This window comes from Mustelus asterias, chromosome 5 (genome assembly GCF_964213995.1).
Source record: "Mustelus asterias chromosome 5, sMusAst1.hap1.1, whole genome shotgun sequence".
NCBI classification, from domain to species: Eukaryota; Metazoa; Chordata; class Chondrichthyes; order Carcharhiniformes; family Triakidae; genus Mustelus; species Mustelus asterias.
Window position 1 is genome coordinate 105,609,931 of NC_135805.1, and position 26,070 is coordinate 105,636,000.

The following is a 26,070-nucleotide window of genomic DNA, read 5'->3' on the forward strand; positions in this document are numbered from 1 at the left end:
GGCAATTTTTTTTAACCTGGCCAATCAACCTAACCCGCACATCTTTGGACTGTGGGAGGAAACCGGAGCACCCGGAGGAAACCCACGCAGACACGAGGAGAATGTGCAAACTCCACACAGTGACCCGAGCCGGGAATCGAACCCGGGACCCTGGAGCTGTGCAGCAGCAGTGCTAACCACTGTGCTACTGTGCCGCCCTGGTGGGCCAGAACATACCCCAGAATGGTGATGGTGGTGTCTGGGACGTTATCTGTATGGTACCATTCCATGAATATGGCAATGTTGGGCTGTTGCTTGTCTAGTCTGTGAAACTGCTCTCCCAATTTTGGCACAAGTCCCCAGATGTTAGTAAAGGGCATTTTACAGGGCTGACAGGGCTGGGTCTGCCACTGTCATTTCTGGTGCTTAGATGCCAGGTATTCTGGCTGGTTTCATTCCTTTTAGTGGTTTGATAATGGGGGCCATTTCAGAGTCAATGGCACTGCTGTGGATCTGGCATCACATGGATTTCCTTCCTTAATGGGCATACAAACCAGATGGGCTTTTACAACAATTGGTTCATGGTCATCACTGCACTTTTAATTTAAATTTTATCATCTGCTATGGGGAGAAAGTGGCATTTCTTGGGTGTCTGAGAGCAGGATGTCAAAAGGGGAAGGTTGCTGTGAGAGTTGGGGTGGGAAGCAGATGTTCCATTCAACATGTTCCTGTTCAAAGTTAAGAAGACTCCTAAGGCAGGAAGATGCCATTAGCCTCAATGTATTCATTGGATAGGCCCAGCCACAGCTGGCTCACGGAGTGGAGTACCCCATTTCCTTTGTGTAGGGCACGGAGTTGCAGAGGTCTCTGCTGCTATCCTGTCCTATGAGGGCGGGCAGAATATCAAGGATTCTGTTGCACTGTGTTTGGATGATGTGTGACTAATAAACTCACCCTTTGTTTAACTCAAGAAAGCCTCATTAAATTTTAAAATATAAATACATTTGGACTTGGAAAAGGTATCTTAAGGGAAGGGATCCTTTTAAATTAACCTTGTTTCTAACCAACCGAGGGGGTTGAATAAAGACAGGGAGCCAGTTCATCCCTTTTCACCCAGGAGCAACTATTTGGGGGTATCCCATCCGGAATCATAACAGTGGGACCTGGCACGGGGACCAGCTGTAACAATGTAGTGCATTCACAAAGCTCTGTATTTGTATAATTTAGTAATTTCAATTCACAGCCAGTTAATTGTTGATTTCAATAGGTTAGAGATTAAAAAGAAATTACTCAAACTTTTGTTCAAAAACACACTGCTGCCAGCAAAACAATTCAATGTTCTTCCAGTATTGGGAAAAACAGTAATAAAAATCCAATATTTTTTATCTGTTATACATGAAAATTGTTTTATTAAATAGAGCAAGTATACAATGTGCATAGCAAATACTATTTACAATACACTTAAAGGTTTACAATATGATAACTTTCCATGCTGAACACTGGTGGAATTCTATTGTTACAAATGAAAGGAAAATTCCACCCTTAAAAACTTATCAGATTTTCACGTTCAGCCAGCTTACAAATGTATCTTGTAACTACTCACATACATAGGAAAGAGAAATGGACTCATACTTGAGAATCCAGTAAAAACATGCAGCATTCAGAATTGCTTTAGAAGTCCATCAGACCACAGCTGCTAGTTCAGTTCCTGCTGATATTTTAATCTGTTTTAATTTTCTGACAACATAGTGCAAATTTTCTCTGTTAGGATCTCGAGTTTTAGGCGGAGGTTGGTGGAGAAATCAGTACGCTTGTCATGGGGATGGCAGGACTCCTGACAGAAGGTGCTGAGGCAGCAATTTTATTCAGTTTGTTAACCTCAGCCTGCCAATTGGGCACTTTCTTTGTAGTCATGTGGCGACGAGCGTGTTTGGTGAGGTGGTCACTGCGCATGAAGCGTCGATCACAAACCGGACACTTAAACTTCTTCTCTCCGGTGTGAGTCCTGCGGTGTCGCGAAAGTTCATCTGAGCGAGCAAACTTTTTGTCACACCCTTCCCAGTTACAGTTAAATGGTTTCTCGCCTGTAAAGATAAACATTATTAGTGCACAATGCCAGTTCTTTGTCTTGAGTTTCTTAAAAAGGATTCTTTCGCACCAAGAGACCATATTTTTAGGTTAAGAAGATTAATTTTGTTTTCCTGAGATGTATTTCAAATTGGTTCATTTCCCATGGTGATATTCACAGGTCGGAAAAGAAATGTAACAGGAGTCAGTGACTATACATTGTTGCTAAGTGACAGAGTTTCTCTAGATTCAGAGGACCTCTGGAAATCATCAAGAGGAATATGGATCTTAAAAGCATGGGCAACGTTCATCGTTTTAGGGGGAAATTATAAAATGTTTACTGGGTGTTATCATAAGTGACTGAAACCAATTTCAGGTAGTTTGTCTTGCTTTTCCATCGTATATGTCAGAAAATAAATATCGGTTCAAAGAAACTAGCTAACCATCAGGAAAGCATAAGACCATGGGAGCAGGAGTAGGCCATTTGGCCCTTCAGGCCTGTTCCACCATTGAATAAGATCATGTGGTTTCAACTAGATTTTTCTGTCTGTTCCTCCACATAACCCTAGAGACACTTGTCTATCAGAAATCTGTCTAACTCTGCCTTTAATAAATTCAATGACCCAGCCTTCACCACTTTCTGGGAAAGAGAATTCTACATACTAAAGGCCCTCTGAGAGAAAGAAATTCTCCTCAGTCTTAAAGGGTAGATCTTTTATTCTTAAACTATGTCTCCAAGTTCTAATCTTCCACGATAGTGGGAACATCCTCCTGGCATCTACTCTGTCAAGTCCCCTCTGGAATTTATTTGAATTGCATTTTTATTTTCCTATACCAACAAATATAGATGTCACTTTCTATATTTAATGATGATGTCAAAATGTTAGAATGATGTCAAAATGTTAGACTTTCTAATTATATTTTAATTGTATTTGGATATTATCACTTAAAACTGAGGTAATTTGCTTTTAACATCTATTATTACAATGGAAGAACTGCATATTGAAATAAATTGTAACAAAATATACAATCTTTCAGGTTAAATAATGCATCATTTCCTCATAAAATTGAGATCACTTACATTACAATGGAGGGTGTTATGACATAAGAATAAATTATAAATTGGCCCAGATCTCGTAGGCAGCAGTGAAGCGACGGCACTTGCCAATAACCAAGAAGAAAGCTGCCCGCAAGGATCTAGTGATCCCTGTGGCATGGATTTCTCTTTTCTGATGCTAAATTGATTCAGGTCTAGAACATTTTCTGGTCTGCAGCAACAGTGATGTTATCAAGCAAGGGAAGGAGTCAATCATATTGAAGGATTCTTACAGATAGTAAAATGGACTGATTATCATTTTTTTTTAAAGTTTCACAGAGAGTAAAATGATTAACTTTCTTTAGAACTTTTGTTTAAAACCTTTGAGATTATCATAATGCAGAAATTTGACATTCCACAAACATTAAATTCGATGTTCAGTCAGGGAGATTGCTCAACAACAGTTATGACGTAGAGCTCCATTAAGAATTCAGTTAAATTTCAATCAACAAAACAAACTTTCTCAAGAGTGTTTTAAAAGTGTATTATAGCACTAAATGGGAAGGTCATGTCAGTTCAAATGATTTCTAACATTTGCTGTCTGCAAGGCCACTGACAGTGTGCTCCACAAAGCAGCAGAGAATTAGTGACAGCAACTTCCGGATTTCCAGGTTTAACTGCACATGTGTGGATGCCAGAAGTTGCTGTCTGCTCCGGGTTTGTGATGACAGTGAATGCTGACAGTGTTACAATTTTGCAATAGTAAAATCAGAGTCATTATTATGCTCAAATCAAAGTATACCTGTGTGAGTTCGGAGATGTGCTTTTAAGTGAGAACTCTTGAAGTAGGTCTTCCTGCATCCAGTAAAGCTACAAACATAATTGCGTCTTCTAGAGAAATCCATCTGTGGTACGCAGTTTTGGCCTGATGAGACAAAGACTGGAGCAGGTGCAAGTGGCAGTAACTTTGTGTTGCCGACTGTCATTACTGTCTGTTGACCTGTGGATGGTGGAGTGAGAGAGGGTTGGGGTAACACAAACATCACAGCTCCTTGCGGCATGGATGTCCCCATTAAAAGTGGTTGAGAAACCGGAGTCATCTGGGTAACTGCAGGCTTTACACACTTGGTCTGCGTTTGGATGAATGTTGGAATGACACCTCCTCCTCTTCCTCCTCCATTCACTGGGAACATCTGACAAATAACTGGAGTGTTTGTCACAGGTACAGATGGTAAGCATGCTGGCAAAGGTCTGGCTACTTTCTGATGTTCGGTATCAACTTTGTCTCGTGCATAAGGCAGTGCTAAGGAGGGCACTGCTTGCTGTTGGTCCTTGGTAACTGGGCTGATGAAATTCCGCTGTAAAAAGCATTTACTCGCAAAATCTGTAGAAGTGCATGTGTCCTTAGTGTGCTTAAATTGGCTTGAAACTTTTCCTTTCACCTCTGTCCTAAGATTTTGACTATTTGAGTCCAGTCTCTCAATCAGTGGTGATGAAGGAACGTGGTTGCAGGGAGAATTATCTGCAGTGTGACGGATGACACTAGTGGCCACTGACCTGCAGTGATGAGCAACACTTGGTACAGTTAAAAGAGGTTTCTTACATGAAAACTCCTGAATGTTCACTAAAGCAGGTTTTGCGGTCACGGTGTTGACTGTATAGACCCCAGTGTTTACAGTGGCTGCTGTTGGCTTTGTGTAAGTAAGTTGTGGCACCAGGGCAGCATTACCTGATGATTCACCAGGACTATGTGGTGGAGTCATACACTGTAAAGACAAAAGAAACTTTAAGTTTAATTTGACGTTGGAACAATGATGCTCTTCAACGTATTTTTCTTATCCATAGAATAGAATCCCTACAGTGCAGAAGGAGGCCATCCGGCCCATCGAGTCTGCACCGACCACAATCCCACCCAGGCCCTATTCCCATTACCCCACATATTTACCCTGTTAATCCCCTGACACTAGAGTCAATTTAACCTGGCCAATCAACCTAACCCGCACATCTTTGGACTGTGGGAGGAAACTGGAGCACCTGGAGGAAACCCATGCAGACATGGGGAGAATGTGCAAACTCCACACAATGACCCGAGGCCGGAATTAAACCCAGGTCCCTGGCGCTGTGAGGCAGCAGTGCTAACCACTGCCGTCTTTTGTTATCTTTGATCCTAAATACATTACACCAATGCCAACTATCACAAAGCAAATTTACAAGCTCATGAATTTAAGTCATTGCCAAGCATAACATGTTTGTCTTTGACTCCATTATTACCAATAGGAATCACAGGAAAATTGCATACTTACAAGTAAAGACAACGAGTGGTAGTCCTTCTGCAACACTGGGGGAACAGATTCACAATGCACAGAATCTGTGTCTGAAGCAGGTGTCAGGGGTCGAACTTTTAAGAGATCCCCCTTTTGAGTCCTTTGACCCCAGGAACTCATACAAACAAGAGCCTCAACAGCTTCAATATCATTCTGCTCCAACGTACTCCCAGAAGACCTTTCACTGTCATGACGTTTCCTCTCTAATATCGACTCATAAATGCCCATGATTTCAACCTGCAGCAAGAAAGAATTCTCAACTTTAAAATAAAAATTAGCTTAAAACTTTTCAGTCCATTCCAATGCACCTTTAAATTTAGGGAAGCATTACCATTCCTAATACCATCAGATGTGCCTTTACAACAACAACAAACATCTATACAGGGATTTTAACAGAAAAAATTCCCAAGGTGTTTCTGAGTACAATTTAGGTGTCCCCACACAAATTGTCAGAAAGGATTTATCATGTGAAATGTAAATGACTGTTACAAACGTCAGTATAATCTCAAACTGCAATGCAGAAAAAATGTGCACAGCTTTCGAAAGGGGCAACATCGGAATTTTTATTACTTTTCAGACCCAAATTTGAAATACGTTTTGGTTACATTGTTTGATTATTCAGATTCTTAGCTAATATACCTATAAAATACCACTCCAGACCAAATGTGATAGTGCCAATATAGTGGTTTTTGGGAAGATTCAGTAAGAGGCACTGGGGGCAGGTTGGATTCAGTGATCCTGATCTCCTCCCACTCCAAATATAGAATCCTATTTACGTCATCGACTAAGCAGCCATGTGAAGTCTGCATGTCTCCCAAAGCTTCTACCAGGAAGTCCCCTCCTACAACATCTCTTTGTCCAAGAAAACAAACTCTAGAGCCTGATCTGGCTTCGTATGTAATCCAACTTTCCTCCTTGCATTCCTTCCAGGCGACACCAGGGCATCGCTCTCTGGTCTGAGTGGAAAATTAGAAGTGTTTCTTTTTAAATCTGGGAAAATTCTACGTGATGCTTAAATGATTCGAATTTGTATCATGTTGTACATTCAAATCCGCAGAAGGTCTGAATTCTCGAGCAATGAGATGAGTAATATTTGCACCACGCTTAAAAGGGCTGATTGTAAAAACGGATTTATCGTCCCCACGGAGGAATACAATATTGTCTACATTCCACCAGCTATACTTATTACCCCCAAAACAGCAGGCATTTACCCCCCAAAACAGCAGGCATTTACCCCCAAAACAGCAGGCATTTACCCCCCAAAACAGCAGGCATTTACCCCCCAAAACAGCAGGCATTTACCCCCCAAAACAGCAGGCATTTACTCCAAAACAGCAGGCATTTACCCCCAAAACAGCAGGCATTTACCCCCCAAAACAGAAGGCATTTACCCCAAAACAGCAGACATTTACCCCCCAAAACAGCAGGCATTTACCCCCCCAAAACAGCAGGCATTTACCCCCCAAAAAGCAGGCATTTACCCCAAAACAGCAGGCATTTACCCCCAAAACAGCAGGCATTTACCCCCCCCCAAAACAGCAATCCTTTGTCATTATTGTAATCAACGCCTTTCCTATTTTGTTTTCCCAGCCATTGGATATTTTTTATCTTGAAGACGCACTCTCAGGAATATTAGAGCCGCAAACCAGCACTGTTTATTTCATGATTTGACACATTCATTGCTGCACATGAATGTACTCACATTGCGTGGATCTTCCATTTGTGCAGCTTGACATGGAGAATTACACCGCATCTTATTGATGGAAAGAAAAAAGGGAGTGATTTAAAAAAAAACCCCAGTCTGAAGAGTTCTGGGTCTGGGGCAGAGGGGAGCTCAGGGATGCGAGCAACAAGAATAACAGATTTTCTGCGCGGTGGGCATCACCACCCAGTTGCAACACACACAACAAAAAAAATTACATTGCAGCTGGCGGCGCGGGGGCTCCCGCCAATGGGAGACAAAGGTGTGGCCAGCGCCAGCCAATGGCGGCGCGGCGAGCGCGTGATCGGGGGCTGATGGCTGGCGTGGCCCCGCGCCCTCCGCAGCCTGATTGGCCGGGGGCGGCGGCGCCTGGCCGCGCCCACCGGCCCCGCGCCCCCTCCGCAGCCTGATTGGCCGGGGGCGGCGGCGCCTGGCCACGCCCACCGGCCCCGCGCCCCTCCGCAGCCTGATTGGCCGGGGGCGGCGGCGCCTGGCCACGGCCCCGCGCCCCTCCGCAGCCTGATTGGCCGGGGCGGCGGCGCCTGGCCACGCCCCCGCCCACGGCCCTGCCCTCACCCAGGTCCGCCCACACGCACGGAGTCACCCGTGTCAGCGCGAACTGACTGAACTCAGCGCTGGAAACTAGGGGAAAGGTCAGGTCGCGTCAGGCTCCCGCTCAGCCAACGCTGCTGCTGCTGCTGCTGTGTCAACACCAGAGGGGGAGGAAAATACCCACCCATCTGGAAACTTGTTTTTTTTCTCCTTTTCTGAAAGGATGAAGTCAGCAAGTTGGTTTCTTGCCTTTCTTAAAAATTCCCACTTCCTCCCAGTTACTTGAGGGAGCTGACCTATGCAAAATTTAAAGAGAAGACAAACATTCATTTCCTATTCAGCCAAGGCTGCCTTTGTGTTCTTATCTCCCAAAATATACTTTATTCATTAAGCTGTGAGAACATTACAATCATTCCAAAATGACCATCACACTAAAGTAATAATATTCAGGTTCTTCACATTCATCAAGTAACATTCTGAGATGCTTCAATACAGTAAAGGAAACGTTTCAGATTTTTTTCAATTAGCAGATTCTGGGCAGTGGTAAACCTACACAAATGCCTCCCTAGTGTAGCCCAGTTGCTACTCTGTACAGTAAATGTTCCAGGATTCTTTGTTCTCTTTCTCCTCACCGCTGCCCTTTTCTCTGCGTGCTGTACCTCGACAAGACAGGTGAGACAGAAACCCATCAAAGTTTTCAAGATAATAAAGGGGTGGATAGAGAGAATCCACTTCAATTGGCTGAGGACTCTAAGACAAGAGCACATGGTCTAAAAAAATAGACCCAGGCATTGGAGTGACGTTAGGAAACATTTCTACTTATAATAGGTGGCAGAACTTTGAAACTGCCAAATGATTCACAGAAGCCCAGAATTGTTACAGTGCAGAAGGACACCATTTGGCCCATCTTGTCTGTACCAGCTCTCCAAATAAGCAATTCATCTTGTACCATTCCCCAACCTTCTCGCCAAGACCCTGCATATTCTTCCTTCTCAGTTAACAATCCCCTTTGAATATGCCTTGATTGAACCTGCTTCCACTACACTCTTGGGCAGTTCATTCCAGACCCTAACCACTCGCTGTGTGGAAAGGTTTATCCCCATGTCGCTTTTGCCAATTACTTTAAATCTGGGCCCTCTTGTGTCTGATCCTTTGACAAGCAGGAACAGTTTCTTCCTATCTACTGTGTCCAGAACCCTCATGATTTTGTACACCTCTAACAAATCTCCTCTTAGCCTTCTCTTCTCCAAGGAAAACAATCCCAACTTCTCCAATCTATCTTCATAACTGAAGTTCTTCAACCCTGGAACCATTTTCATGAATCTTTGCCGCACTCTCTCCAATGCTTTCACATCTCGCCTAATGTGTGGTGCCCAGAACTGGATGCAATACTCCAGCTGGACTAATATGTTATACAAAGTTCAACATAACCTCCTTGTTCCTGTACTCTTACTCTATACCCTTATTAATAAAGCATCATTATGAAGTGCTTTGGAAAGTTAGTCATGGCACAAATCAATTCCAGTCTCCTGGACTACCCGGATCCACTACAGTTTGCCTATCACCGCAAAAGGTCCACAGCAGATGCCATTTCCCTGGCCCTGCACTCAACCCTGGAACACCTAGATAACAAGGACACCACAGCGTCTGCTGTGGACCTTTTGCGGTGATAGGCAAACTGTAGTGGATCCGGGTAGTCCAGGAGACTGGAATTGATTTGTGCCATGACTAACTTTTCAAAGCACTTCATAATGATGCTTTATTAATAAGGGTATAGAGTAAGAGTACAGGAACAAGGAGGTTATGTTGAACTTTGTATAACATATTAGTCCAGCCTCAGCTGGAGTATTGCATCCAGTTCTGGGCACCACACATTAGGAGAGATGTCAGACTCCTATTTCTTGACTACAGCTCAGTCTTCAACACTATTATTCCCATGAAACTCATCTCCAAACTCTGTGGCCTGGGCCTCGGCACCCCCCTCTGTGACTGAATCCTGAACTTCCTAACTCACAGACCATAATCAGTAAGGATAGGCAACAACACCTCCACAATCATCCTCAACACTGGTGCCCCACAAGGATGTGTTCTCAGCCCCCTACTATACTTGTTATACACCTATGACTGTGCGGCCAAATTCCACTCCAATTCGATTTTCAAGTTTGCTGATGACACCACCGCAGTGGGTCGGATCTCAAACAATGATGAGACAGAGTACAGGACTGAGATAGAGAATCTGGTGAACTAGTGCAGCAACAATATTCTCTCCCTCAATGTCAACAAAATGAAGGAGATTGTCATCGACTTCAGGAAGCGTAAAGAAGAACATGCCCCTGTCTACAAGTAGAAAGGGTCGAGAGCTTCAAGTTTTTAGGTGTCCAGATCACCAACAACTTGTCCTGGTCCCCCCATGCCGACACTATAGTTAAGAAAGCCCACCAATGCCTCTACTTTCTCAGAAGACTAAGGAAATTTGGCATGTCAGCTACGGCTCTCACCAACATTTACAGATGCACCATAGAAAGCATTCTTTCTAGTTGTATCACAGCTTGGTATGGCTCCTGGTCTGCCCAAGACCGCAAGGACGAGATTGTAGCCCAATCCATCACGCGAACCAGCCTCCCATCCATTGACTCTACACTTTCCGCTGCCTTGGCAAAACAGCCAGCATAATTAAAGACCCCACGTACCTCGGACATTCTCTCTTCCACCTTCTTCCTTCGAGAAAAAGATACAAAAGTCTGAGGTAACGTACCAACCGACTCTAGAACAGCTTCTTCTCTGCTGCTGTCAGACTCTTGAATGGACTTAACTTGCATTAAGTTGATCTTTCTCTATACCCTAGCTATGATTGTAACCCTACATTCTGCAATCTCTCGTTTCCTTCTTTATGAATGGTATGTTTTGTCTGTATAGCGCGCAAGAAACAATACTTTTCACTATATGATAATGCATGTGACAATAATAAATCAAATCAAATCAAGAAAGCTTAGGATACTGTATGGTTTATTGACTGCTCTCTCAACATTTCCTGCCACTTTCAATGATTTATGCACATTTACACCCAGGTTTCTCTGCTCCTGCATCCCTTTTAGAATGGTACCCTTTCATTTCCACTCACTTCGTTCAGTCCTTAGATGCATCTCATCCAGTCCCGGTGCCTTATGAATTTTAAATACAGAAAGCTTGTCTAATAATATCTCCCCTTTATTAATTTTATACCTTTCTAACATATTGATTACCTCTTTCACCATGACCTGGGTAGCATCTTCTTCCTTGGTAGAGATGAATGCAATGTGTGCAATTGATTGTCAGCTATCTCCCCTGTCTCTATGTATGAGCCTCTTTTTTGGTCCCTCTTCATCCCTATTCCTCCTTTTACCACCCTTTTACTATTTATATGGCTGTAGGAGAATTATATGTAAGCTTTTCATACTCTCTTTGCTTAGTTTAGTTTTTGCATACTTTACTTGCTTTTTCACTTCTCCTCTGAACTTTTTATATTCAGTCTGGTTCTCCATTGTATTATCCACCTAACATCTGCCAGAAAGCTTTCTCTTCTTCATCTTAATCTCTATTTTGTTTGTCAATTGGGAAGCTCAGGGTTTGTTTGCCCTATCTTTCCCCTCTGTGGGGACATACCATTTAGTTGACCAGCTGAAGGGCAGCTCAGGGTCACATGGCTCCTGACTTAATCCCACCTGGAAATCAGACTTTTGAATGCACCTACCTCACATTAAGTTGATCTTTCTCTACATCCTAGCTATGACGAACACTACATTCTGCATTCTCTCCTTTCCTTTTCTATGAACGGTATGCTTCGTCCGTATAGTGCTCAAGAAACAATACTTTTCACTGTATACTAATACATGTGACAATAATAAATCAAAATCAAAAGTTCATGGTTTATGTCCCTGGAAAATGGAGAAGTATGGTCACTCTATGATATATGGAATTAAGTCACAAATCATAAATGTCTCATTGAATGGAGGAATATCTTGAGAGGGTGAATGGCTACTTCTGTTTTTATGTGCCCATGTTCAACATGTCATTCACCAAAACATTCCTTTTGCGGCAGTTCACCAGATTGTGTTGCCGGTAGAATACAGACAGGAAGTATTGTGGGTAGCACACAAATTACCCGTAGGAGGTCACCTAGGAGTGAGGAAGACTTAGACGAAGATACAGAAGCATTTTTATTGGCCTGATTACATAAAGATGTGGTTGAATTTTATCGTACCTGTCATACATGTCAGATGGTAGGAAAGCCACAAGCAGTGATAAAACCAATGCCTTTGATGCCAATTTCCGCATTTGAAGAACATTTTACATGGGTTATAACTGATTGTGTAGGTTCCCTCCCTAAAACCAAAAGTGGGAACCAGTATTTACTAACCATAATGGATGTGTTACCCAGGTTTCCAGAGGCAATTCCATTACGGAATGTCAAGGCAAAAGAAATTGCGGAGAAGTCATTCGCTTTCTTTATCTGTTATGAATTACCCAGGGAGATTCAGTCAGACCAAGGATCCAATTTTACTGCCAAATTATTTAAGGAGGTCATGGATAGTTTAGGCATCAGACACTTTACATCAAATGCGTATCATCCTGAATCCCAGGGAGCACTGGAAAGGTGGCATCAGACCCTAAAGACCATGTTGAGGGCTTACTGCCAGGATTACCCAACTGATTGAGATTAGGGTATCCCATTTATATTATTTGCTATTAGAGATGCTCCAAATGAATCAACTCAGTTTACTCCATTTGAATTGATATTTGGACACGAAATAAGAGGGCCTTTAAAATTAATTAAGGAAAAGTTGGTAGGTCTGAAGTCAGAGATCTTACAGTTGAATTATGTATCTGAGGTGAGAAAAAAACTAAACAGTGTGGACGAATTGGCTAGACAACATTTGAAGGTAGCACAACGCCTAATGAGCAAGAAGCAAATAAGAAATCTAAAATTCATACATTTGCCCATGGGGATAAAGTATTGGTACTATTACCAGTGGTAGGAGATCCCTTGAAAGCCTGGTTTAGTGGTCCCTATCAGATTGAGAAGAAGTTAAGTCAGGTAAATTATCTGGTAAAGATGCCAGATAGGAAAAAATATTATAGGGCATGTCATGTGAACACGCTGAAGCAGTGCTATGACAGGGAAAGGGAACTGGAGAAACAGGTATTAGTTACTGCTACTCAGAGTGAGCAATCAAATCCAGATGATTTGGATTTTGATATGCCTCAGAATAAATTGAATAATGAAGAATTCCTTAAGGAGTGGAATAGGGAAGTGAACTATCTGTCCCAGGAACAGAGAACTGAATTAAAAGACTTGATACAGTGCTATGAGGACCTTTGTAGAAATAGAATGGGAAGGACTAATGCCATAGTACATGAAGTGGGGTAGGTTTTTTTTTCTTTTCCATTCCTATAAAGGAAAACGGTAGCTATGAGTGATAGGCCAGTTTGTTGCTTTCGGTGTGGGATGTGGGAGTTCCTGGAAACACCTAGCCGCCCGGAGGTTCACATTTGCGCCAGGTGCATGGAACTGCAGCTCCTGAGGGACCGCGTCAGGGAACTGGAGCAGCGGCTTGATGACCTTAGTCTAGTCAGGGAGAATGAGAGACAAATAGACATGAGTTATAGGCAGGTAGTTACACCGGGGCCTCAGGGGGAAGACACGTGGGTCACAGTTAGGAAGAGTAAAGGTCATAAGGGTAATGTACCAGAGAGTATTCCAGTGGCTGCCTCTCATAATAAGAAGGGCTCGGCGACAGGTGTGAGAGGGGAGGGGAGTGAGCAATTAGAGGAGGGGTCACCTGTGGTTGTCACCCTCCAAAACAAGTATATTGTTTTGGATAGTGTGGGGGAGGATGACTCTCCAGGGGTAAGCCACAGTGACCAGGTCACTGGCACACAGTCAGGCTCTGTGGCTTGGAAAGGAAAGAGAGGGATGAGGAGAGCAATAGTGGCGGGGGACGCGTCGGTTAGAGGCATGGACAGGCGATTCTGTGGGTGCGAACAGGACTTCAGGATGGTAGTCTGCCTAGCTGGTGCTGGGGTACTGGATGTCTCCGAGCGGATAGGAGGCATATTAAAAGGGGAGGATAAAGAAACGGATGTCATTGTACACATTGGTGCAAATGACGTAGATAGGAAGAGCAGGGGGATCCTACGAGAGCAATTCAGGGAGTTGGGAAATAGGCTAAAAAGTAGGGCCTCCAGGGTGGCAATCTCTGGGCTGCTCCCAATGCCTAGGGCCAGTGAGGCTAGGAATAGGGAGATAGTACAATTGAATGCTTGGCTAAAGGACTGGTCCAGGAGGGAGGGCTTCATATTCCTGGATCACTGGGAAGTTTCCAAGAGAGGAGGGCACCTGTACAAGAAGGACGGGTCACAACTAAATTGGAAGGGCACGAATATCCTGGCTGGGAGTTTTGCTAGTGCAGTTTGGGTGGGTTTAAACTAATATGGCAGGGGGATGGGGATCAAAAAATTATGTCTACAAGTGTAGAGGCTGGGGACAAGCTTGGGGCCAGGACAAGGCTGGGAAAGAAGAAGAGCACTCTGGGGGAGGATGATCTCACTGGGCTTGGAGGTCTGGAGTGCTTATACTTCAATGCAAGGAGCAGGTAAGACAGATGAACTTAGGGCCTTAATGCTCACGAGGAATTTGGATGTGGTTGGGGTGACAGAGACTTGGTTGAAAGAGGGACAGGACTGGCAACTGAATATTCCAGGGTACAAGTGTTTTAGGCGAGACAGAGGAGGGGCCAAAAGAGGTGGGGGAGTAGCAATATTAGTTAGAGAGCATATTACAGTGGTGAAGAGGGAGGACAATTCAGAGGGGTCATGTAACGAGTCACTGTGGGTGGAGCTCAGAAACAGGAAGGGCGCAGTCACTATGTTGGGGGTATACTACAGGCCCCCCCAACAGCCCAAGGGAAGTGGAAGAACGGATATGACAGGAGATAATGGATAGGTGCAGGAAAAATAGGGTTGTTGTAGTGGGAGACTTCAATTTCCCTGGTATAGACTGGAAATCGCGTAGGGCTGGGAGTCTGAATGGGGAGGAATTTGTAAAATGCGTACAGGAAGGTTCTTTGGAACAATATGTAGATCGCCCGACTAGAGAGGGGGCTATACTGGACCTGGTACTGGGGAATGAGCCCGGTCAGGCCTTCAAAGTTTTGGTAGGGGAACATGTGGCAAATAGTGACCACAATTCTGTTAGCTTTAGGATAGTGATGGAAAAGGATGAGTGGTGTCCCAAGGGTAAGGTGTTGGATTGGGGGAAGGCTAACTTTAGTGGGATTAGGCAGAAATTGGCAGCTGTTGATTGGGAGAGGCTGTTTGAGGGTAAATTCACATCTGGCATGTGGGAGTCTTTTAAGGAACAGTTGTTAGGGCTGCAGGATAGACATGTGCCTGTAAAAAAGAAGGATAGGAAGGGTAGGATTCGAGAACTGTGGAAAACCAGGGAAATTGAGGGATTGGTCAAAAAGAAAAGAGAGGCGTACGTTAGGTCTAGGCAGCTAAAAACGGAGGGAGCTCTGGAGGAATACAAAGAAAGTAGGAAAGAACTCAAATGAGGAATTAGAAGGGCAAAAAGGGGTCACGAAATGTCCTTGGCAGACAGGATTAAGGAGAATCCCAAGGCATTTTATTCATATGTTAGGAACAAAAGGGTTGTCAGGGAAAAAATCGGACCTCTCAGGGACAAAAGTGGGGAATTGTGCTTAGAGCCCAAAGAAGTAGGGGAGATCCTAAATGAATACTTTGCGTCGGTATTCACAAAGGAGAGGGATGTGTTGACTGGGAGTGTCTCGGAGGGGAGTGTTGACCCGTTAGCGAAAATCTCCATTACAAGGGAGGAAGTGTTAGGTTTTTTAGGGAATATAAAGACGGACAAATCCCCAGGGCCTGATGGAATCTATCCAAGGCTGCTCAGGGAGACGAGAGATGAAATCGCTAGGCCTCTGACACAAATCTTTGTCTTGTCACTGGACACAGGTGAGGTCCCAGAGGATTGGAGGATAGCTAATGTGGTCCCGTTATTTAAGACGGGTAGGAAGGATAACCCGGGTAATTATAGGCCAGTGAGCTTGACGTCCGTGGTGGGGAAGTTGTTGGAGAGGATTCTTAGAGATAGGATGTATGCGCATTTAGAAAGGAATAAACTCATTAACGATAGTCAGCATGGTTTTGTGAGAGGGAGGTCATGCCTCACTAACATGTTGGAGTTTTTTGAAGAAGTGACTAGAATGGTTGACGAGGGAAGGGCCGTGGATGTCGTCTATATGGACTTTAGTAAAGCGTTTGACAAAGTCCCTCATGGTAGGTTGGTGCAAAAGGTTGGATCTCATGGGATAAAGGGAGAGGTGGCTAGATGGGTGGAGAACTGGCTTGGTCACAGAATAAGAAGTTTAACAACACCAGGTTAAAGTCCAACAGGTTTATTTGGTAGCAAAAGCCACACAAGCTTTCGGAGCTCCAAGCCCCTTCTTCAGGTGAGTGGGAATTCTGTTCACAAACAGAGCATATAAAGACACAAACTCAATTTACATGAATAATGGTTGGAATGCGAATACTTACAACTAATCAAGTCTTTAAGAAACAAAACAACATGAGTGGAGAGAGCATCAAGACAGGCTAAAAAGATGTGTATTGTCTCCAGACAAGACAGCCAGTGAAACTCTGTGGGGGTTACAAATAGTGTGACATGAACCCAATATCCCGGTTAAGGCCGTCCTCGTGTGTGCGGAACTTGGCTATCAGTTTCTGCTCAGCGACTCTGCGCCGTCGTGTGTTGCATTCCAACCATTATTCATGTAAATTGAGTTTGTGTCTTTATATGCTCTGTTTGTGAACAGAATTCCCACTCACCTGAAGAAGGGGCTTGCAGCTCCGAAAGCTTGTGTGGCTTTTGCTACCAAATAAACCTGTTGGACTTTAACCTGGTGTTGTTAAACTTCTTACTGTGTTTACCCCAGTCCAACGCCGGCATCTCCACATCTTGGTCACAGAAGACAGAGGGTGGTAGTGGAAGGGTCTTTTTCCGGCTGGATGCCTGTGACTAGTGGTGTTCCGCAGGGCTCTGTATTGGGACCTCTGCTGTTTGTGATTTATATAAACAATCTGGAAGAAGGTGTAAGTTTGCGGACGACACGAAAATGGCTGGACTTGCAGATAGTGAGGAACATTGTCAGAGGCTACAGATGGATATAGATAGGCTGGAAATTTGGGCAAAGAAATGGCAGATGGAGTTCAATCCAGATAAATGCGAAGTGATGGATTTTGGTAGAACTAACATAGGGGGGAGCTATACGATAAATGGCAGAACCATAAAGGGTGTAGATACGCAGAGGGACCTGGGTGTGCAAGTCCACAGATCCTTGAAGGTGACGTCACAGGTGGAGAAGGTAGTGAATAAGGCATATAAGACCATAAGACCATAAGACATAGGAGCGGAAGTAAGGCCATTCGGCCCATCGAGTCCACTCCACCATTCAATCATGGTTGATTTCAACTCCATTTACCCGCTCTCTCCCCATAGCCCTTAATTCCGCGAGAAATCAAGAATTTATCAATTTCTGTCTTGAAGACGCTCAACGTCTCGGCCTCCACAGCCCTCTGTGGCAATGAATTCCACAGACCTACCACCCTCTGGCTGAAGAAATTTCTCCTCATCTCTGTTCTAAAGTGACTCCCTTTTATTCTAAGGCTGTGCCCCCGCGTCCTAGTCTCCCCTGCTAATGGAAACAACTTCCCTACGTCCATCCTATCTAAGCCGTTCATTATCTTGTAAGTTTCTATTAGATCTCCCCTCAACCTCCTAAACTCCAATGAATATAATCCCACGATCCTCAGACGTTCATCGTATGTCAGGCCTACCATTCCTGGGATCATCCGTGTGAATCTCCGCTGGACCCGCTCCAGTGCCAGTATGTCCTTCCTGAGGTGTGGGGCCCAAAATTGCTCACAGTACTCCAAATGGGGCCTAACCAGTGCTTTATAAAGCCTCAGAAGTACATCCCTGCTTTTGTATTTCAAGCCTCTTGAGATAAATGACAACATTACATTTGCTTTCTTAATTACAGACTCAACCTGCAAGTTTACCTTTAGAGAATCCTGGACTAGGACTCCCAAGTCCCTTTGCACTTTAGCATTATGAATTTTGTCACCGTTTAGAAAATAGTCCATGCCTCTATTCTTTTTTCCAAAGTGCAAGACCTTGCACTTGCCCACGTTGAATTTCATCAGCCACTTCTTGGACCACTCTCCTAAACTGTCTAAATCTTTCTGCAGCCTCCCCACCTCCTCAATACTACCTGCCCCTCCACCTATATGGCATGCTTGCCTTTATAGGACGGGGCATAGAATATAAAAGTTGGGGTCTGATGTTGCAGTTGTATAGAACGTTGGTTCGGCCGCATTTGGAATACTGCGCCCAGTTCTGGTCGCCACACTACCAGAAGGACGTGGAGACTTTAGAGAGAGTGCAGAGGAGGTTTACCAGGATGTTGCCTGGTATGGAAGGGCTTAGTTATGAGGAGAGATTGGGTAAACTGGGGTTGTTCTCACTGGAAAGACGGAGGATGAGGGGTGACCTAATAAAGGTGTATAAAATTATGAAAGGCATAGATAGGGTGAACGGTGGGAAGCTTTTTCCCAGGTCGGTGGTGACGTTCACGAGGAGTCATAGGTTCAAGGTGAGGGGGGCGAGGTTTAACACGGATATCAGAAGGACGTATTTTACACAGAGGGTGGTGGGGGCCTGGAATGCGCTGCGGGGCAAGGTGGTGGAGGCAGACACACTGGGAACGTTTAAGACTTATCTAGATAGCCACATGAACGGAGTGGGAATGGAGGGATACAAAAGAATGGTCTAGTTTGGACCAGGGAGCAGCGCGGGCTTGGAGGGCCGAAGGGCCTGTTCCTGTACTGTATTGTTCTTTGTTCTTTGAGGTTGACGTTGGGAATGCTGTTCCGATAAAACAATCGGCTTAATCCTCTCAAAGCAGCACAGATTCAGAAGGAAGTGGAAGGGATGCTACAAGATGACATCACAAAGCCAAGTCAAAGCGAATGGAGTTCGCTGATCGTGTTGGTTCCCAAACCTGATGGTACTCAACGATTCTGCGTAGATTATCGGAAGGTCAACGCTGTGACTAAATCTGACTCATACCCAATTCCAAGGCTGGAGGATTGTGTGGAAAAAGTAGGATAAGCCACTTACATCACAAAGTTAGACTTACTTCGCGGTTACTGACAAGTATCCCTGTTGGAGAGAGCAAAAGAAGTTTCTGCTTTTCTAACCCCAAATGGGCTATATCAATTTAAAGTAATGCCCTTTGGGATGAAAAAATGCACCAGCACCAGCACCAGCCACTTTTCAAAGGCTTATGAACAGAATTGTTGAAGGATTGACTAATTGTGCTGTCGACATAAATGAATTAGTGATCTTTAGCCATGCGTGGAAAGATGACATGGAGCATTTGGCAGAGCTCTTTGGGAGACTACGGAAGGCAAAGTTGGTCATAAACTTGGCAAAAACAGAATTTTGCGAAGGTGGAAGTGACATTCTTAGGGCACAGCATTGGATACCGATGGATGACACCGAGAAATGTGAAGATGAAGGCCATTGAGGAATTTCTAAGACCATCCCCGAAGAAGGAAGTGCTATGATTTTTGGGATTGAGCGGATTCTATAGGAAATTTGTTCCAAACTTTAGTCAGGTAGTGACGGATTTGTTAAAAAAGAACACAAAGTTTTGATGGACAGAACTATGCCAGGAGGCATTTGAGAATTTAAAAGCAGTGTTAACCACCACACCCATTTTAGCCACGCCAAATTTTTTGAAGCCCTTCAAAGTCGCCATCGACGTCAGTGATGTCAGTGTTGGAGCTGTGTTGTTACTGGAGGATGATTGTGGAATTGGAAGGCCAATCAGTTATTTTTCAAAGAAACTCAATATCCACCAGAAAAAAATATTTAACCATTGGAAAAGAGTTATTGAATTTGGTAATGGCCTTACAACATTCTAATGTTTACGTTGCAAACAATGCATCAGAGACGATTGTGTATACTGATCACAATCCTTTAATATTTCTGGAAAGATTTAAGGACAAGAACACCAGAATATTTTGTTGAAGTCTCATGTTACAAGCATTTAATTCACAGATTGTACATGTTGTGAGTCGTGAAAATATTATCGCAGATGCTTTATCACAAGTTTAAAGAAAAATGCTTATATAAGATAGAAATGGTAGTGTTCAATGTTATATGTAAATAGAATTAATATAAAATGTGACACTCTAGATTAATGAGCTATGGATCTAGTAATATAATGAAGTTAAGGTTTTTTTTTAAAAAAGCCATCTTTTCATGATGATGGTTCATTTTTTTCTTAAGGGAGGTGTTGCAAAGTTGGGCAGAATAATTGTAGATTGGGAGGTAGGAAGTTAGAATTTGGTATTTGTAAGAATGGTAAAATTGTTAAATGCTAGGGGGGGAAGCATGGTCCCTTTAAAGGCTGGTGTTTTTTCTGTGCTGAGAGAGTTAAAAGAAAATTCAAGGGATTCATAGGGAGCCCCAAACTGAAACATTTGTATTGAAAGGCCAAGCAGCAGCTTTCACCCAGGCAACAGGCTTTTGAATTTAGTCAATCAATTTGAATCAGGAACTTAGATACCAAAAACCTATCAAATTTAAATCTGATGGTTTTGACAACACAGGACCAATCCTATTGTGGGAAATGTTGATATGTCATCCCGGGTATAAAAGAAGGGGGCAGTAGGACAAAAAGAGAGAGCAATTGTCACCGGCCAAAGATAACAGCTCTCAGCTCTCAACTCTCTCTCAAGAGAGAATTGCTGGCTCTCATAGCTTCATCTATGTACAAAGAACAAAGAACAATACAGCACAGGAACAGGCCCTTCGGCCCTCCAAGCCCGCGCCGCTCCCTGGTCCAAACTAGACCATTCTTTTGTATCCCTCCATTCCCACTCCGTTCATGTGGCTATCTAGATAAGTCTTAAACGTTCCCAGTGTGTCCGCCTCCACCACCTTGCCTGGCAGCGCATTCCAGGCTCCCACCACCCTCTGTGTAAAATATGTCCGTCTGATATCTGTGTTAAACCTCCCCCCCTTCACCTTGAACCTATGACCCCTCGTGAACGTCACCACCGACCTGGGGAAAAGCTTCCCACCGTTCACCCTATCTATGCCTTTCATAATTTTATACACCTCTATTAAGTCTCCCCTCATCCTCCGTCTTTCCAGGGAGAACAACCCCAGTTTACCCAATCTCTCCTCATAACTAAGCCCCTCCATACCAGGTAACATCCTGGTAAACCTCCTCTGTACTCTCTCCAAAGCCTCCACGTCCTTCTGGTAGTGTGGCGACCAGAACTGGACGCAGTATTCCAGATGCGGCCGAACCAACGTTCTATACATCTGCAACATCAGACCCCAACTTTTATACTCTATGCCCCGTCCTATAAAGGCAAGCATGCCATATGCCTTCTTCACCACCTTCTCCACCTGTGACGTCACTTTCAAGGATCTGTGGACTTGCACACCCAGGTCCCTCTGCGTATCTACACCCTTTATGGTTCTGCCATTTATCATATAGCTCCTCCCTACATTATTTCTACCAAAATGCATCACTTCGCATTTATCAGGATTGAACTCCATCTGCCATTTCTTTGCCCAAATTTCCAGCCTATCTATATCCTTCTGTAGCTTCTGACAATGCTCCTCACTATCTGCAAGTCCTGCCAATTTTGTGTCGTCCGCAAACTTACTGATCACCCCAGTTGCACCTTCTTCCAGATCATTTATATAAATCACAAACAGCAGAGGTCCCAATACAGAGCCCTGCGGAACACCACTAGTCACAGGCCTCCAGCCGGAAAAAGACCCTTCCACTACCACCCTCTGTCTTCTGTGACCAAGCCAGTTCTCCACCCATCTAGCCACCTCCCCCTTTATCCCATGAGATCCAACCTTTTTCACCAGCCTACCATGAGGGACTTTGTCAAACACTTTACTAAAGTCCATATAGACGACATCCACGGCCCTTCCCTCGTCAACCATTTTGGTCACGTCTTCAAAAAACTCCACCAGGTTAGTGAGGCATGACCTCCCTCTCACAAAACCATGCTGACTATCGTTAATGAGTTTATTCCTTTCTAAATGCGCATACATCCAATCTCTAAGAATCTTCTCCAACAACTTCCTCACCACGGACGTCAATTACCCGGGTTATCCTTCCTACCCTTCTTAAATAACGGGACCACATTAGCTATCCTCCAATCCCCTGGGACCTCACCTGCGTCCAGTGACGAGACAAAGATTTGTGTCAGAGGCCCAGCGATTTCATCTCTCGTCTCCCTGAGCAGCCTTGGATAGATTCCATCAGGCCCTGGGGATTTGTCAGTCTTTAAATTCTCTAACAAACCTAACACTTCATGTCTTCGAGAAAGCGCCATCTAGATAGCAAAGATACCAAAGAAGAAATAATTCCAGACTTAAGAATCAACGGAGAAGGCCCAGAATATTCTGGAAGACACAAAACCTGATTGTAATTTGTGGCTAAATTCTATTTTGTTAATGAGTGGGAGTTGTATTTATTGGAACAGCATACCATTAGAATCTCGTTTTATTTGGGAATAGTTAATAGAAGGGATTTATTCAGTTTAATAATTTAGTTATTATGTTCACTGTTAGATAAATAAATTGTTACGTGTTAGTTTTAGAGTGAGTGTCAGGGATTTATTTTGTATTTAACCATTAGAAGTTACTGAAGAGCAGGTCGCACCACTTCACACACACTATTTTACAGATTATAAGGCCCGGTACTCCCCTTTGAGTGTTTCGGTGTTAGTTCTCAGAGGGAGGAATCAACCTCCGCTTTATAACAATTAGGAAGAACAAAGTATTTGTTAATAAAGTGAAATTTTGTACAGGGGTTTGCAGCTCTAGTTTGCCTTGGAGCAGCCTGTCCAGCTGTTCCAGTCTTTACATGCTTACTACATGGGGCGGCACGGTAGCACAGTGGTTAGCACTGCTGCTTCACAGCTCCAGGGTCCCGGGTTCGATTCCCGGCTCGGGTCACTGTCTGTGGAGTTTGCACGTTCTCCTCGAGTCTGCGTGGGTTTCCTCCGGGTGCTCCGGTTTCCTCCCACAGTCCAAAGATGTGCGGGTTAGGTTGATTGGCCAGGTTAAAAAAATTGCCCCTTAGAATCCTAAAATGCGTAGGTTAGAGGGATTAGCGGGTAAATATGTGTGGGCCTGTGTGGGATTGTGGTCGGTGCAGACTCGATGGGCCAAATGGCCTCCTTCTGCACTGTAGGGATTCTATGATTTCTATGGCTTCCAGATGTATTCTGCCCTAGAGGGGACTTCACCCTCTGGGGTGATCACTCACTCTCAGTTACCATTGGTCCCTTAAGTCAGGTGACCCTCTTCTGCTGCACGATCTTAAAGAGGCAGACACCACATGGCATTCACATAAAAATATACAAAATACTAGAAGTAGGGGCAGGAGTAGGCCATGTGACTCTTTGAATCTGCTCCATCCTCCAATATGATCATGGCAGATTTTGGGCCTTACCGCAACTTTCCCAACTGCTCCCCACCCCCCCCTTGATTCCTTTAGAGCCGGGGCCAGGATTAGAAGCTGGTTGGCACTAAAAATAGCACCACTGGCCAGCATCCCAATTTCCCGGCTTCATCCTGCCCTGTTGCTATTTTTATGGAAGCAGATAGAGGGGCAGCAGGACTTCCCACTCACGTGTGAGGGCTGAGGGCCGAATTGGCTCATTAAGGGCTTATTAAGGCCAATTAAAGATGGCCAACTGCAATTTTTCAGTTGGTCTCCAAATCCCCACAGGACATGGAGACCAATTTAACTGTTTGGAGGTGACCTCTATTATGACCGGTCCCCAGAGGTGGTCCCCCAAACTTCCTATCCTGGACCAGATCCTTCAGATTGTTACCCTCCATCCTCTGTGTGGGAACTATCTTGACACAAGATCCAGTTTGTTAAATTCAGGACTGGAATCTTTTATATCAGATTTGGTTTGTGTCTTAAACTTAGCTCAAATTCAAATGGGTGATTCCAGATTTGAATTCCCAATTTCTGTTATGGACAGGAGGGAATTTAGTTTGAACAGCACTTATTCCCCTTCTCACCATCCATCCATAAGCAGAAAGGTGTTTCTTATACGCTGTGGCATATTTCCTAATCCCTCAGATTTGGTGTATTCAATTTTCTATTAATAATCCCACAGCAAATTCGGGATAAGGTGAACTCAATGGATTAGTTTATTTGCACACACTCAAAAAAAGCAGGAGGAGGGTCACAACTTCACCTCCACACTTGGACAGTAAAGAAAGGGATAAAGAAAAGAAGGATTTACACTACAGATACTAAATATTAGTTTACATGAGTTCCAGTGTCCAGAATCAAAGTCGAATGAGGTATTCCTTCACTGAGATCAATGTGCTGAAAACTGGTGTTGTAAAATTCCCTTTTCCCATGCTGTTGAATTCTCAAGAACATAAGACCATAAGACCATAAGACATAGGAGCAGAATTAGGCCACTTGGCCCATGAGTCTGCTCCGCCATTCAATCATGGCTGATATTTTTCTCATCCCCATTCTCCTGCCTTTTCTGTCAAGAACAGAAGGTTGGTTAGGGCAAGTTTAGGGCCAGTTATAGATGGCAGAGGGAAGTTATGTGTGGAACCGGAGGAGATTGGTGAAGCATTGAACCAATATTTCTCTTCGGTGTTCACGCAAGGGGACATGAATATAGCTGAGGAGGACACTGGGTTGCAAGGGAGTAGAATAGACAGTATTACAGTTGATAAGGAGGATGTGCAGGATATTCTGGAGGGTCTGAAAATAGATAAATCCCCTGGTCCGGATGGGATTTATCCAAGGATTCTCTGGGAGGCAAGAGAAGTGATTGCAGAGCCTCTGGCTCTGATCTTCAGGTCGTCGTTGGCCTCTGGTATAGTACCAGAAGATTGGAGGTTAGCGAATGTTGTCCCATTGTTTAAGAAGGGGAACAGAGACTTCCCCGGGAATTATAGACCGGTGAGTCTCACTTCTGTTGTCGGCAAGATGTTGGAAAAAATTATAAGGGATAGGATTTATAGTTATTTGGAGAGTAATGAATTGATAGGTGATAGTCAGCATGGTTTTGTGGCAGGTAGGTCGTGCCTTACTAACCTTATTGAGTTTTTTGAGAAAGTGACCAAGGAGGTGGATGGGGGCAAGGCAGTGGACGTGGTATATATGGATTTTAGTAAGGCGTTTGATAAGGTTCACCATGGTAGGCTTCTGCAGAAAATGCAGATGTATGGGATTGGGGGTGATCTAGGAAATTGGATCAGGAATTGGCTAGCGGATAGGAAACAGAGGGTGGTGGTTGATAGTAAATATTCATCATGGAGTGCGGTTACAAGTGGTGTACCTCAGGGATCTGTTTTGGGGCCACTGCTGTTTGTAATATTTATTAATGATCTGGATGAGGGTATAGTTGGGTGGATTAGCAAATTTGCTGATGACACCAAAGTCGGTGGTGTGGTAGACAGTGAGGAAGGGTGTCGTAGTTTGCAGGAAGACTTAGACAGGTTGCAAAGTTGGGCCGAGAGGTGGCGGATGGAGTTTAATGCGGAGAAGTGTGAGGTAATTCACTTTGGTAGGAATAACAGATGTGTTGAGTATAGGGCTAACGGGAGGACTTTGAATAGTGTGGAGGAGCAGAGGGATCTAGGTGTATGTGTGCATAGATCCCTGAAAGTTGGGAATCAAGTAGATAAGGTTGTTAAGAAGGCATATGGTGTCTTGGCGTTTATTGGTAGGGGGATTGAATTTAGGAGTCGTAGCGTTATGTTGCAACTGTACACAACTCTGGTGCGGCCGCACTTGGAGTACTGTGTGCAGTTCTGGTCCCCACATTACAGGAAGGATGTGGAGGCTTTGGAGAGGGTGCAGAGGAGGTTTACCAGGATGTTGCCTGGTATGGAGGGGAGATCCTATGAGGAGAGGCTGAGGGATTTGGGATTGTTTTCGCTGGAAAGGCGGCGGCTAAGAGGGGATCTTATTGAAACATATAAGATGATTAGAGGTTTAGATAGGGTGGATAGTGATAGCCTTTTTCCTCTGATGGAGAAATCCAGCACGAGGGGGCATGGCTTTAAATTGAGGGGGGGTAGTTATAGAACCGATGTCAGGGGTAGGTTCTTTACCCAGAGGGTGGTGAGGGATTGGAATGCCCTGCCAGCATCAGTAGTAAATGCGCCTAGTTTGGGGGCGTTTAAGAGATCCGTAGATAGGTTCATGGACGAAAAGAAATTGGTTTAGGTTGGAGGGTCACAGTTTTTTTTTAAC

At 44.2% G+C, this 26,070-nt stretch overlaps 1 protein-coding gene across 1 annotated transcript; it reads right to left on the bottom strand.

The window, feature by feature from the left end:
- Nucleotides 1–1,363: 1,363 nt before the first annotated feature.
- Nucleotides 1,364–7,329, bottom strand: klf11a (Kruppel like factor 11a). Its single transcript, XM_078213148.1, has 4 exons — nt 7,109–7,329; nt 5,386–5,643; nt 3,885–4,848; nt 1,364–2,063 (listed from the first exon to the last, which is right to left on the bottom strand). Exons 1-4 carry the CDS (start codon nt 7,157–7,159, stop codon nt 1,759–1,761), a joined length of 1,578 nt encoding a protein of 525 aa, XP_078069274.1. The 5' UTR covers nt 7,160–7,329; the 3' UTR covers nt 1,364–1,758.
- Nucleotides 7,330–26,070: the final 18,741 nt, after the last annotated feature.

Bases quoted from the DNA above. Each gene is read 5' to 3' on its own strand.
- klf11a (XM_078213148.1), bottom strand. From the start codon at position 7,159: ATGCGGTGTAATTCTCCATGTCAAGCTGCACAAATGGAAGATCCACGC. The intron at 4,849-5,385 runs GTAAGTATGCAA...TTGTCTTTACAG, and splicing joins ACCACTCGTTGTCTTTACTT to TGTATGACTCCACCACATAG. The intron at 2,064-3,884 runs GTATACTTTGAT...TTATCTTTACAG, and splicing joins ACATCTCCGAACTCACACAG to GCGAGAAACCATTTAACTGT.